The sequence below is a fragment of the Pelmatolapia mariae genome, linkage group LG14, assembly GCF_036321145.2.
Source record: "Pelmatolapia mariae isolate MD_Pm_ZW linkage group LG14, Pm_UMD_F_2, whole genome shotgun sequence".
Taxonomy (NCBI): domain Eukaryota; kingdom Metazoa; phylum Chordata; class Actinopteri; order Cichliformes; family Cichlidae; genus Pelmatolapia; species Pelmatolapia mariae.
Window position 1 is genome coordinate 22,308,448 of NC_086239.1, and position 15,552 is coordinate 22,323,999.

The window sequence follows — 15,552 nt, forward strand, 5'->3', positions numbered from 1 at the left end:
TAATGGCTTTTTAATGGACCCATACTGAGTCTTAAGATGCCATAACAGACTATTAATAGCACATTTACAGCTGCTGGAATGTATGCATCTAAAATGATGCAACTTTATGCAGTAGAGTAGTTGCAGTTTTTACAGGAGTATTTACAGGACTCTGTGCAGTCCTGTGAAAAACACCCCTATGTCTTCAATATGAAATAAGATTGTAAGCAGCAGCCAGATGCTACTAATCAAATGCAGTCAGTTTATTGATCATCAGCAAGTGTGAGCACCTCTATAAAAGCAGACATTTTGACAGTTTACTAGTCTGGAAGATTCTGGTGCCTGTTTGCAGAATGTCAGAATCTTTTCAGGAGTGAACATCCCAGCAAATTCTGTCCAAGGTCAGACCCTGCAATGCTCAAAACAAACAAAAAACAACTGCAGAGCTACATCACAGTCTCCACAAGCCTCGGTGATGATTTGGGCTTGCTTTGCAGCCACTGGACCTGGGCACCTTGCAATCACTGAGTCGACAATGAACTCCTATATAATTACAACATATTCTAGTGTCAGATGTGAGGCTATTTGTCTGAAAGCTGAAGCTTGGTCAAAATTGGGTCGTGCAACAGGACAATGAACCCAAGCACAGTAGCAAATCTACAACAGAAGGGCTGAAAAAAAGAATCAAGGTGCTGCAAGGGCACACAGAAAGTCCAGACCTCAACATGATTGAAATTCTGTGGTGGGACCTTAAAAGAGTTGTGCATAAATGAAAGGCCACAAATCACAATGAGCTGAAACACTGAGGTTTGTAAAGAAGAGTACGAAGAAAATGTTCCCACAATGATGTGAGAGACTGATAAAGTCATACAGAAAGTGATTTTACCAAGTTAATGCTGCTAAAGGTGGCTCTACAAGAAAGTGAATAATGATTCATGGGTTTTATTGCTATTCCACGCACTCATGGGGTGAAATGAAATTTGTAGCCAACAGGAATAAGAATGCAAACAGAGCAAAATGTGCAAAAGCAAGGAATGAGAGACAGAGTTAATTAAGTATAAATAAGAGTAATGGGTTGTTCTTAGTTGTCCAAGGATTGTGCAGAGCCCTATAAAAATGTTCTTTTTCACATGAGCATATACCTGTGTTTATGCAAAACAGTGTCCATTGTATACGTGTGTGTGTGTGTGTGTGTGTGTGTGTGTGTGTGTGTGTGTGTGTGTGTGTGTGTTTGCTATAAACAAAGTCAATTACTGTGAGTTTTAGCATCTTAGCTTTAACTTTGTGGGAAATACAACCAGTTCCTTTCTTATCAAAAGCTGCATAAGCTTAGATTAAATTAACTGCTCTCTGTGTTTACTGAAGGCTTGGTTTCACTCCAAGGTTCTTAGGCAGGCAGATGAGATTTAAGCAAACCACAAAACCCACCTAAAACCTGTTTCAGTGCTTTGATTATGTCTACCTTAATCACACGAAATTTAAAAAAAAAAAAGCAAAAAAAATCGATTGATTAGTGGGATCTGAAGATGCTGGAGGGATGGATTTTGTTACCTGTAGACAGAGTCAGGCTTGTTGTCGCCTCCTGTTTAAAGTCTTTTAAGATAAAATTCAGACGGAGATAATCTCGTGAGTGTGCAAACATGACATCAATATTGGGCTTCTTGTCTACTTCTTTGAAAGAAAGGCAAAAAAAAAAAAGATTTATTTAAGCACTCTTCATGGGGAAGAGCACACACGCTGCGACGAAGCTGAAGGACTGATGAAGTTAAACAGGTTAAGGTTACAACGCGACCCGTGAGGCTTTTGATTGACTGCGTCTGGGCACATATTTACCGAGTCGTTGAACTCGGCTGAGCAAAGAACACTTCGCAGTCAGAGATCAAAACTGAATTCCAGATTTTGTTGTTACTGCATCAGTGTAGGCGAAAAGAGCATCCTTTGTCGAAGACTCAGGTCATAACCAGCTTATATAACAGCAGGGAAATTTGCTCTATTCATAGCTGAAAACATGCAGCACAACACAATACATGTACATCATATAATTATGTAAAATCAGACAGGCAGAATAAATAAAAAACACCTGATGTATGATATTTCGAGTAATGGAATACAGTTAAAGTCTTAAATATTACATGACATTAATCTAACTGGCTGTTATAAGCTCACAGGCTAATGTAAAACTATAAAAAGATGCCTCACTATATTTAATAAGAACCAATATTTTTAGGATCAACATGAAAACCATTTAGGAAATGTTCCAGTTGTTGTCTGTCGATCATGTTTTTGTTTACACAGTTGTCACAAAGTAAGGGTGAAAGGTCATCGTATTGACCAGCCCATCAATATGTTTTGCTGTTGCTCATCACGGAGTTGTGGGAGATTTTTATCGGTGTTGGAAAAACAAGATATCATTGGAAGTGTGTGACTTTCCGTGAGAGTGCTGCTGCCCAAAGGTTAACTCTAATCTTATAGACATAGGAAAAGATAATGTGCTTAATGGGACTTAACAATTCAGCATCCGTCTTAATTAGCTGATTTTCAAATCTTACAGCCTACGTGGTAAGCAGAGTTGACACCAAAATAACACAGGCCCTCCAAGATTTGCTGCTGGCAAGCAACCAGAGCAGTCAGATTACAGCTTTAATAGCAGTGATAGATGCAGGATGATTCATTGTCTGGCTTTGACTATAAAGGGTAAAGGGTAAGCAAGTTCCTGCTTTGCTCCTAGAGTCTGAACAGTTAGCCCAGACTTTGCGGGACATACAGAGGATGGTGATATAACAAGTGCATAAATGGTTAACCTCGCATGCAGGCTCCATAAATTAGTGCAAGAGTTATTGTCAGCGAAAACAGCTCACCTCAAAAATAAAATCAGGACTCCCAGGAGATCAAAAGCAAAGCAGCTCCAAAATGAAAGGAAAAAACAAGAATGGAAACAAACACATTCACACACCTGCACTGTTAAATAACCCCGACAGTTTCCCATCCTGTATCCTGTAGCAGTGGCACAGAGAATTTTATAACTTGTATTGCAGTGCTTGCATAACGAAGTGAGGTAGAAGTGAATGATCTGGCTGAAAACAGCACATTAGTACATTCAGAAAACACGTTTGATTTATTTTTCTGCACCGGTCACACGTGCGCTGACTTGTTAAGCTCCAGTCTGTCTCAGTAAATGTCAGTAAATCATTTGTCTGACCAGTTGACACTTACATCTAACGCTGGTTTGTCCTGCCGATTGAAAAACAGAGCAATGGCTGCCAAGGTCAGTGCTCCCACTGCAGCTGGCTGGAATCCCCCAGACTATGTAACGCAGACTAGTGCAGCTCCGCACGTATACACATCTCCCCCTTTCCTGTTCCTCCGTCCATCTATCTGTCCCTTTATTTCCTTTTTGCTATCATCTTTGCTACAGGGAGAAAGCAAGGAGAAAAACAAAGAGTTACCCCACAGCTGAGGCCTGCGAGTGCACTATCTAAGCTTTTTGTCTTGGTTTTGATGTTCTTTCCATGCTTGAAAAGCAAAAAATCTGATGCAACTTTTCACCAATTCTGCTCTAAATGCAAACTTAAACTACACCAGATTTTTTAGTCTGTAACAATATTTATGTTTTTTCTTTACTTTTATTTATGTTGCTATGTGTGTCAAATTATATAAAAATGGAGGTCACTTATTGCTTTGTGACCTACATTTGAAACCTCGAGTTAGGCATCATGGCTGGGGTCGTCTTTTATTTTGGAACAACAACAGACAATAGTTGGATCAATGAGTGAAGTTATTTAGCAAGTTGCATTCATAGATTTGTATATATGCATCACACAAACACAGAAATTTGCTAAAATTAACATATGAATTAATTATACTTTTTTTTCTATCACTATAATTTCAGTCACCTGGAAAAACTGAACACAGACTTCTTGGATGTTCTGACAGTAGAAAATATAATAATATGACCAAGGAAGTCACATTATCTGTCAGATAACTGCATTAAAAATGCTCTCAAAGGCACGAACACAACAAACACAATCAGGCCTTGGCAGATAGCCACACAGCTTTGTTATGGGTTTATTACTTAGTGCAGTAGCTTTGCTGCATGGTCAGTCCTACACACAGTTAAACTCTTTAAGTGTTTGTTTCACTTGTCCAGACCAGCAAAACTGAGAAAGGAGAGCCAAATGCTGCTGGACGCGTGACAGCGCAAATGATGAAGGTCATGCTAGTCCAGTGAAATGTACCCTAACTCTAAAAATAGTGAGCAGGACTTGAGTGTCAGACAATTTCTGTTATATTTGTTTAGAGAGAGTGGGGAATATTGTAGAAGACTACACAAAGGTGGGAATTTAATCAATGGATGCTAGAAGACAGAGTAATGAGCTGGTCTGAAATGGGAAGCTAATGAAAGACAAATATTTCCAAACACACAAAAAAAGAATATGTCATAATAAAACAAACAAACAAACAAACAAACAAAACAATAAACTGAGAACAAAAAGGGTTTTAACCCAAAAAGAAAAGAATATATGATTAAAAGAGCTGCAGCATAAAAAGAGAATAGGAAGGATGGCTGAATATGGCTTTTAAAATAAAAAAAAAATGGGAAATGAGGGCAAGGGGTGGGGGTAGAAGAGGACAGAGAGTGAAAGAGGCTAGTGAAGATGTAAATCGGGAGAACTGGAGGACCAACTGTACTGCTAGCTTTGCTTCAAATAACTTGTACAACATACTGTCAGTTTTAGTTATGACTTCCATCTCTACAGCATCAAACTTAATCACAAATATACAGCTAATCCATTAAAAATGACACCCATTATATAGTATTGACACAATCACGTCTTAGGTATACCCAAATATCAGAAATTGAGAATATTGTTAAAATCCAGCTTGTTTGTAATCTGCTCTTAAAATGCTGTTTCATTTTGTCCTGGCTGATTTGGCAGAACAACACAACATGCACATCCACATCTGCATTAAATCACTGAAGCAGTATCATCCACTGCAGGTGCAGTTGTACACTTGATTCTGTGGAGTTGTGCTCAAAATAATATGGCAGCGCTAGATTTTTTGGAAAAAAGACACTGTTCATTAGTAGAAATTCCTGAATGGGCTTAAAACCATCATCTGTGAACACGATGTGTCAGTGCATCCACAAATACATGATGCAACTATGATGCAAAGAAAAAAAGATGTTCTCAGTGCACAGTTAAAAAGCCAGAATCTGTGATGATGATGTATGATGGTATGGGGATGAACTGGGGCATGTGGCTGCACATCTGTGAAGGCACCACTGGGACTGTATAATATACAATAAACTGATAGAGATATGCATATATGCAGCCATCTAGATGATGTCAGTTTCAGCAAAACAATTCCAGACCATGATCAACAGCATGGCTCCTTAAGATTAGTGGTCTCTGTGCTAAACTGGCCTGCCTGCAGTCCACACCTGCCAAAAGTGAAAAACATTTTGTGCGTTGTAAAATGAAAAATATGACAAATGAATCCACAAAAAGGTTGAGATATTGTTATGAAATCATGTATATAGAAAGAATGCATTATTTTCAGTAGTATAACAAGAACAGACAGACCCTCAGCTGTTACACAAAGTGAGGCAACAAATTGGTAAATGCGTCTCTATCTTCAGGGTTTTTATTAAAGCATCACAGGCAACAATTCAACTCTTTAATTCATTTTAAATGCTAATCATTAAATTCTGGCACCCCTAAAAAAAGACAGGAACTGGAGCTGAAGAGGTTTTCACTGGAGTGAAGAAGACAAAGTTAGAGAGGCAATGATGGCTGACCTGTGCAGATCAGGGATAGTGGATATATTGGACAAAGGATGCTGAAGATGGAAGAGGTAAAGAGGAAGACCTCAGAAAATATTAATGGATGTATTGAAGGAGGACATGCCAAGGGTGGGTGTGACAAAGGAGGACAACAGGGACGCGGTGAGATAGATGTAGAAGATCCACTGTGACGCCCTTTAGATAAAGTAAGATAAAGTAAAGTAAGAAAAAGTAAAACAATTCATATGCAGACAATCCACTGATTGACCACTGAGAGAAATTTGTTTGAAAAATTGCTTAATCTGCTCTGCAAATATTTTCCATTACATGCCACGTTATGGATTACTGCTTAGAAAACAGCATGTACACAACACAATGATTGTTACTTCACCAATTGTTGATAAATTGCCCATACAAATAAGTATGAAAATTATCAGTCTTTCTAATATACAGCTGTAGCATATAGCAAATGTTACTGAAAGCTGTATGTGTGAGTGCTCTTTGTAAATGTTTACTCAAACATCAATCTACCATTGTGTTAGGGAAAGTAGCGTGAGAATGACCACAAGGTCAGCTGCAGAATTACATCAAAGATTTGGCTGTCTGTACACACACACACACACACACACACACACACACACACACACACACACACACACACACACACACACACACACACACACACACAGAGGAATAAAAATACAAACTCCCATCTGCGCAGCTCTTTATGCTCCTCATGCTGAACAATCAGGTACGATAGGTGTGGTCTTTCTGGGTCCCAGCAGGCCGACAAAGGCAAAAGGCGTACAGGAAGAAGCTGTCTGCTCATCCTCAATGAGAGCACGCGAGAGCACAAACACAAACACATCCACACAGGTGTGGGGCATGTAGAGTGATACAGTATTTGGGTATGTGTCACTATTTTTAAATTGAGGAGAAGAATTACAAGATTGTCTTTTAATTAGGAAACGTCTGGCTGTTGTCTTCCGTTTTTTAAAAAAATGATTGACACCATCATGTTATTATCTGCTAGCAACACAAATTATTTTGTTAATATTCATGTAGTATTTATTCATGGCCTCTTTTTGGAGTCTATAAAAGCTGACTTTATTATAACAGACAGAAGCTAAACTACAGGCATGTGAAAAAAGAAGTTTCCACGTGACTCTGTGCAATCCTGAAAGTTCATAACAGTTTGATTAGAAAATGTTCAAAAAAGTATGGCTTGTTTAAAAGTTCCATCAGGAGATCGCCTCAGATGTGAGGCGATCTGTCCAACAGCTAAAGCGTGGCTGGAATCGGATCTTGCAACTGGACAATGATCCCAAACAACAACAAATCTACAACAGAATCACTGAAAAACAAAAAGAATCAATGCAACGGCCCAGTCAAAGTCCAAACTTCAGTCTAAGTTAAATGCTGTGGTGGGACCTTAAGAGAGCTGTGCATAAACAAATGTCTGCAAATGTCAATGACTGAAAGTTATTGAATGGGGTGTACTTAGTTTTTCACAGGACTGCACAGAGTCCTGTGAAATATTTTCCTTTGACATGACTGTATGACAATTTAAAAACATGAACACAAAATTTCTTTCCATATGTGACCAATATATATATATAAATATATATATATATATATATATATATATACATATATATATATATATTTATATATATATATATATATATATATATATATATATATATATATATATATATATATATATATATATATATATATATATTCTTTATATATATATATATAAAGAAGACATCTTTATGTTATATATATATATATATATATATATATATATATATTCTTTATATATATATATATATAAAGAAGACATCTTTATGTTATATATATATATATATATATATATATATATATATATATACTTCCCCCAATAAGCTGCAATAACCATACATTTGACGCTGAAGACCTGCTCAGATCTAAGCATGTTTTTCTTCTGCATATTAACACATTTCATATTTAGATTTAATTTATTAAGATTTTCTTGAATCCCTGAATTCAGTGAATGCATTATATTTCACACTGCGTTTAAGTATTTGCAATCAAATAAATAAATAAGAACGGAAATGGCTTGTGTTCTCGCTCCCCCGTGTGGCGCAAATGTGTAGTTGCAGGCCGTCTTCAACGTCGTTGAGGGTAAATGTCGACATAAGCACTTTCGGAAACAGAAAAGTAAAGTAAGGTAAAGAAAAATAGAAGACATCTTTATGTTATATATATATATATATATATATATATATATATATATATATATATATATATATATATATATATATATATATATATATATATATATATATATATATATATATAACATAAAGATGTCTTCTTTATATATATATATATAAAGAATACATATATATATAAAGAATATATATATATAACATAAAGATGTCTTCTTTATATATATATATATAAAGAATATATATATATATATATATATATATATATATATATATATATATATATATAACATAAAGATGTCTTCTTTATATATATATATATAAAGAATATATATATATATATATATATATATATATATATATATATATATATATATATATATATATATATAACATAAAGATGTCTTCTATTTTTCTTTACCTTACTTTACTTTTATATATATATATATATATATATATATATATATATAACATAAAGATGTCTTCTATTTTTCTTTACCTTACTTTACTTTTATATATATATATATATATATATATATATATATATATATATATATATATATATATATATATATATATATATATATATATATATATGCCTTCCGACGGATGGTGGCGCTGTTTCATTTCTGCCTACCTTTTACTGCGCCTTTACCTGAGACTCTTCCGGGTTGTCGTTAAGGGTTCACAGGGCATGCGGAGGTCGTGTTGTGCTTTTTCTTTCGGCTCATACTTTAGCTAGCAGTGGCTAGTGATGTAATGGCTTTCTTGACTTTGTTCATAAGAAGGCAGCTGCCGCAGGCCGTGTGTCACTACGCCCGGCTGATGAAGCAGGTCCGTCCGCCGTCCGCCGGTGCCACGCTGCGGAGACTGCACGGCTCAGCCCGGCAGCGGGTCGCGGATAAGGGGCCGTGGGGGAAGAGCCGGGGGCCGGAGCAGCAGCAGTACCAGCTCACAGACCTCGACAAAGCGGACGCTTTGGTGAGTTTAGTCCTAATGATGCAGTATTGTGTTACAGCCAGTTGTGAGCTTTGTGTAATTTCAATGGCAGAGCCGCTTTTTCTTTCCTTTTCCCCTTATCTGAAGGAAGTAAGATGGAATTGTTTTGAACGTCGTGAAACTCTAAACAAATGAGGAAGTAAGTTTTGCTAATAGATTTTCTTCTTTTATTTTCAGATGCTGAGAAAGTCCCATGAAACAGGTAACGTTGCTGCTCCACAATACAGGCTATAGTCCCAATTTTCATACTAACCCTTGTAGGATTTGTGCAGCATGGAGCAAAAGGAACTTTTGTATGTTTCTTCTCTGGTCAGTCAGTGTTGGACTCAAAGTGTAATAAGTTATACATTTATCATGGGTGTGGATGTCATGTTTTTTTGGGGGGGGGGGGGCTTTTAATGATTTCATGATTTCTTTGAACTTTTTTTCAAGGGTGGAATGATTGTACAGCACACATCTTTAATTGCTTTGAAAAACAGGTTTAAATTTATTTATCTACTTGAGTCTATAGGTATAGTTTTGACTCTGTGTGGATATAGAAAATCCTAAATACATACAATTTGTGCAACCAGTTTTTGTTTTTTTTAACGTCATTAAAAATGTGTGCTGTAAATTCCACCCCAGAAAAAGAACAGTTCAGAGAAATAAGTAAAAGCCCCAACGTTGCAGTGACATTCATGCATATGATGAGTGTATGTACTGCAATGCTTTAAGGTTCATTTGTAGTCATGTTCAGAGATTGAGCATAGCAAAGCAGTTCAGCTGCTGCAGGACTGGGCTCAAACAACACAAAACATCTTCCTGAAATCCAACCTGTATCTACAGTGGCACCTGAAACATGTCTTGCACGAATAATCTTTCGAAGAGAGTAACAATATAGGGCTGGTAGGTCAGTATGTTCTCCAGTATACGGTTAGTATTTAACGTAGATTACATTTAAGTTGAAACAGTTAACTGGCAAATCAAAAATGCATGTAATCATTAAAGTGGGCATTTCTAATGCTTACATCTGGCTGTATAATTTTGAAATACGTTACTGTAGTGGCTAATTACAAAAAAAGAAGAAAATCTTTAATTTCCTTTCTGTCCCTTTAAGCCAGCTTTTTTTAGTACTTGGTGCTCTGTGCAGACAGAAAGTTTGGAGGCTGCAGGTGGGTCGAGCTGCTGTGCTCTTCATGCAGAGGTCAGACTAGAAAACTGACTGAAACCAAGCCTTTAGAGCAGTCTACACAGGCACAATACAGTGACCTTAATACTTGAAATTTTGGCCGTGTTAAACATGATCCTCCACCGTCACAAGAGACAGTGCACATGGAGCATAGGTATTTTCAGCTGCTCCCTTATTTCCCAAGAGGTCGCCACAGAGGATGGATCTGCATATTTGATTTGGCACAGATTTTACACCAAATGTTCTTCTTCCTGCAACTTTATCCAGACTAGGAGTACACTAGCTTGTGAATTCCATTGGGGCTTTGTTTGTGTTTGCTCCAAGTTCAAACCCTTCACGTCTTAGGCAAACATGTTTATAACCTTGGAACCACAACAGCTTACAGGTCTGTGAAAAACTATGTACACTCTCTGATTCAGGAGCTTATAGGAAAATGAAGGAATCACCATCTGTGTGACTTTATCAGTCTCTCACATCACTGTGGAGGAATTTTGGTTCACTCGTCTTTACAGCGTTACTTGAGTAAATTCAAGTTTACAGGCATTCGTTTATGTACAGCTCTCTTTTTCCCAGCACAGGTCCAATCAGGTTGAGGTCTGGATTTCTTTTTCCGACATTATAGATTTAAAGTTGTATATTTTCTGCTGTGCCTGGGATAATTGTCCTCTCCTTCAGATGTTAGGTGGGTGGGAACATTTAACATGCTAACCGAGGCCTGTAGAGTCTGGCATATGTATCACTTGGGTTTTTGCGTTTGCTCTGAATAAATCTGTTCACTCCTGTAAAGATTATGGCATCGTGTTTACACACACCTGAACGCTCCACACCAGCAAACTGCCTAAACCTCTGCTTTTAAAGATGTGCACATATTTGCTGGTGATCAGTTAAGTGCATTTGATTAGCAGCACCTGGCTGCTGCTTGCGCTCTTAATTCTCGTGGAGGTAATAAGGATGTACTCATTTTTTTCTGAGGCCCTGGAAATGCTCTTTTCCACATGAATGTATACAGAGTATATGACACAGTAAAAGGAAAAGGCATAACTGGTCCACTTCTAACCTTGGTGACATTATGCAGTATGTCAGTGCAGTCATGTCCTTGCTTATGAGAATCCACTAAGTTAAAATAATTATCACTATACCGAGTCTAAATACAACAGTCCTGTAATACATCTGACCTTTGTTAAGTGCTGATTCAGCTCCAGTTTGTGGTCCTTTTGAACTGCATGGCTCTATACTTTATTACGTTTCTGTTATTTTGTTTATATCTGCACACAGCAGCTCATTAGCACCCCAGACTACACCCTACAAAATTATCATATAGTTGAATCAGCACCTCTCTGAACAGTTAGAGCATCGTATCCTTCATGGGGTTTGGGTTTATTGCATGTCTGGTGTATGAGACCTCATTAGTTGTCACACTTCCATTAAGGATTTGGTGTCCTTATTAAATTAGTCTTTGTTTATGCCCCCTGCTCACACACACAGTTTGTTTGCTTTGTCCGGTTTCACCTCATGTCAGGACTCGGTGTGTTTTTTGCAAACTGTGTTTGGTTCCTGCTGTAAGGAAGAGCTGCGAGGACGTCCATCTCTTCTGTCGCCACTGTGGGACAGCACCCAAGTTTAAACCAAGAGTTAAAAGCATTTGTTTCTGAATATTAAGTTATTATAATCGGAGCAAGCCACCATTTTTATCACAAACATGTTTAAACATCATTTTCTTTTTTTAAACATCAAGATCTGGTGTCGTTAAACTGATGCAGATTAAAGGGCAGTAATTAGGCTGTGGTATGCAGCTACAGTAAACAGCATGATTGATTTTGGTTATTTGTAACGTGTCAGTTGTTTATTTCTGCCTTTGATCATTCTGCAGGCTTCCTCTCGTGGTTCAGGAACGGTCTGCTGGCGACCGGGATCGGAGTCATCGCATTCGTCCAAAGCGATGTGGGACGAGAAGCAGGATATGGTACGGGATAGTTTTATGTGCAGAAGAGCTGAAAAGCAGACCGTTTAAGCGTAAGCCTGTTTGTAAAACACACTTATAATTTAAACAAAGTAACAAACGGTCGGTGCAGTTCTAAATTTAAGATCAAGAGGATGTTTAAACTCTGTTTCTCTCTAGAAGATATTTTTTATCTAAAAATGTAAACATACGTCTGCTGTTTTTGTGAAGTAGAAAACTTTGTAATGGGCACTTGCTGCACTTTTAATATGAATAATTTCACAAGGATTCCTGCAATTGACTTGAAACCGAGTCAAAATCCTTGATATCTAGTTGTAACCAACGTCATCATTACCTGACACGTGAGATTAGGCACTTAAAATTTTATTAAAGAAGACCTTCATGGAATCGATATTAATTGACAGCTGATGGGCGTGAATATTTGATAATGTCTGAAAACAAAACTTTCGAGCCACAGCAGTAAATCGAAGGAGCGCGGTATTATTTATGTCAAAATAAAAGCCCGCTGACCTACTTGATGTATTCTCAATGCTAAATCATGGGAACGGTTTGTATAACTTTTGAAATAAGTTTGATGCCAGAAAATCTTCCACTTAATCTTTTATTTTCATCTAAATAATTAAAAGGAAAAGTCGATTCAACCTGCCTCCATGCCAGCTTTAATTACAGTGACTTATAAGGAAATTAATTGGGTTTCTACAATAATACCATGTCAATCTGTTTTTCCTCAGCCTTCTTCATCCTGGGAGGTGCGTGCGTGTCGTTTGGCGGTGCCTCGTATATTGGCAGCCTCTTTGCCTTGCGGAGGATGATGCTGCTGTCTGTGCCAGCACTGCTGTTCCAAGGAGCCGTGGTGGGCAGCGTCGCCCTCTTCTGGCTCTGCGCTGTATCGCTCTACATCGGCCGATTAGAGGTGGAGATCATCCACGAGGGAGAGGAGGGAGAGGATGAAGAGGAGTGCCGAGAGTGCCGGGAGAGGCGCGAACACCGGGGTTACCGTGGCCCCCGCGACAGTGAGGACAGTGACGGAAAGGGGCAAAACAAGTAAAGGTCTTCCAGGAATGTAGAGTGGAAAGCTGTGCATGTGTGCTGCTCCAATTCAGGGTTTCCCTTATTTGTATGTGTGTGGATTTTGTGTACATGTGCGTGTATAAGCAGCCTACATATGCAGGCCGTGTGTGAGTCTGTAGATACGATCTTATTATCTGTTGTTATCAAGATGAATATTAATGTGGGGAAAGACTTTTAAGACCTTTTTGAAAACTGGTCGAAGAAATTTGTGAAACATGCTGGTAATTGGGTAGTTTAACTACCTTCGATCACGGAAAATAAGTCAACATTTTGTAAGTTTTGTTATAACTACGTGTAGCCAGAGCTGAGTCTCTTACGTCATCAGTCTGAATTGTTTTCTTTTTCTTTTTACATTCTGCAAAGACTCGCCGAGAACGCCACGTTATTTCTTCAAGTTTACTTTTTGCTGCCCTATATCATTTTAGTCCTCATTCACAGCCAACTGTTGTTGGGTGCTGTTTGTCTTATTCAGTATAATTAACTGTGAATGACTACTTGAAGTTTTCTTGAAAGTGTGGAACTAAAACAAGCTGGATGTGATAAACTGTGAGACCTACGAGGAGGACTGCAGAGTGTGTGTTTCAGGTCTGTAATTTTGTTTTGATCAAAAATCTCTGAGGGCTTTTAATTTGTTTTTTTCCAGCTTTTTTTTTTCATTATTATTTTGTTTTCGAAGGGCAATAGCACTTCTGTCAGCTTTAGTTTGTCACTTTAGTAACTACAGTTTTAGAAGCAAAGCCTATTTTTCACAGGCTTTCCTGTGGTTATTTATACACACACACACACTCTATTGCTGTAACCATGTTTCTGAGTGAATTCCACACTATAATCACTATGATTGCTTATTTAATGGATGTGAAGGGTTGTTGATCATGGAAGAGTTTGAATGCAGATGTGGAGATGGAGTTCAACATTGTTTACTTTTTTTTTTTTTATGCACGACTTCCTGTGCACTCTACTGTATATACAGTAATAAAGCAAGAAGAAATCTGTCGAGTTACATCAGTGCGTATCCTTTAATGACCCATCCAATAAGACCTCAGATATGTTTGTTGTTGGTGTTTTTGACCGAACTCTACGGAGAGTTTCATAATAGAGGAATTATCTCATAAAATGTGATGAAGCTGATCAATTATAAATCCCCCGAAGGGCATGTTCTCAGTGACTTCAGGATTAACAGGTGGGGACATTTAAAAAAATCACTAATATGGAGAGCACACACATACTGTGAATAAATACTTGCCGGCATACATGAAAAGGGGAGATGTGTAAACATCTCTCTCCTGCATCTTAAGAAATCAAAAACCTTCAGCTGCAGCAAATTATCAAGCCACATAAATCTCAACGTGTATAGTGCTTTTTAATTTTTTTTTGGTTCATGCAGACGGCGCCCAGTATAATGTATACGTGCTGTCAGAGTTTGTAGTTAAGGCTCCCTGCAGCAGGAGTCAAAAGATGTAAAAACTGTCCATGCACACAGACGTCTATTCATGCTGTACATGAATAATTTTTATAACGAGCTGCTCATCGGCGAGCATGTGTGAATATCTGAACTCAAATGGGCAGCATGTGGTTGTGTGTGTGTGTGTGTGGGAGTGTTAGTGATGGGGGGGCTTTGTCTGTGATTACTATCTCTGACTGGGTTAGGGCGAAGGTCTGTGATATCTCCCAGCCATCGACACACAGTGTTGCTGTTGAGACTCACCTCGGAGTCACCCTCTCCTCCTCTCCTCTCCTTCACTCCGGCTGTCCTCTCCTTCCCTCCCACCTCTCCTTCGCAGATTCCCAGTGCGTTTTGGAGCAGTTGTGTTTCACATGCAGGGTGCGATTAGGCTAGATGGCTACTGCAGCAGTGTGACGAGCACCCCCCCACCACACACACACACACAACCACTTCCTCCTCCCTGAGCCCCTTTCAGCTCTCTTCCTCAGATCCTCTTCTACCCTTTCACCCTCAAGTCCTTTCTTTCTGGTCTCCTCCTCACGTTCCCTTCTCCTCCCCTCCCCTCCCACCTCTTCTCCGTTTCGCTCCTCCGTGGCTGCATCTGACTGCACAGGTCTGTTTGGCATGCAGGAGGCTCCTGAGGCCTGGCGCGTCTAAAGGGCAGTGCGCCCAGAGGCAGGAGACGCGCCCTCACTGACAAACACCATCTACACCAGACCCAGAGCAGCTATAGGAACCATAACACCAGCACAACATACCCCAAAGTCCAGGTCTGGCCTCATACATCTCCAAATCTCAGCTTCACATCTACGCTCTCAGCATCGAAAGTTGGAGTCTTAACCTCTGCTTATTTTGAGCGCAGAGTGCTCATCTGCTTTCAGGTGTTAAATGCCATACGTACGGATCAAAGGATCTGCCTTGAGAACTGCA

General features: G+C 38.6%; 1 protein-coding gene across 1 annotated transcript; it reads left to right on the forward strand.

The window, feature by feature from the left end:
• Positions 1-8,662: 8,662 nt before the first annotated feature.
• Positions 8,663-14,178, forward strand: tmem160 (transmembrane protein 160). Its single transcript, XM_063493240.1, has 4 exons — positions 8,663-8,961; positions 9,157-9,181; positions 12,018-12,110; positions 12,839-14,178. Exons 1-4 carry the CDS (start codon positions 8,740-8,742, stop codon positions 13,153-13,155), a joined length of 657 nt encoding a protein of 218 aa, XP_063349310.1. The 5' UTR covers positions 8,663-8,739; the 3' UTR covers positions 13,156-14,178.
• The last annotated feature ends 1,374 nt before the right edge of the window (positions 14,179-15,552 follow it).

Coding starts and splice junctions, on each gene's coding strand:
- tmem160 (XM_063493240.1), top strand. CDS start 8,740: ATGGCTTTCTTGACTTTGTTCATAAGAAGGCAGCTGCCGCAGGCCGTG. Junction 9,182..12,017: donor GAGAAAGTCCCATGAAACAG/GTAACGTTGCTG, acceptor ATCATTCTGCAG/GCTTCCTCTCGTGGTTCAGG. Junction 12,111..12,838: donor GGGACGAGAAGCAGGATATG/GTACGGGATAGT, acceptor GTTTTTCCTCAG/CCTTCTTCATCCTGGGAGGT.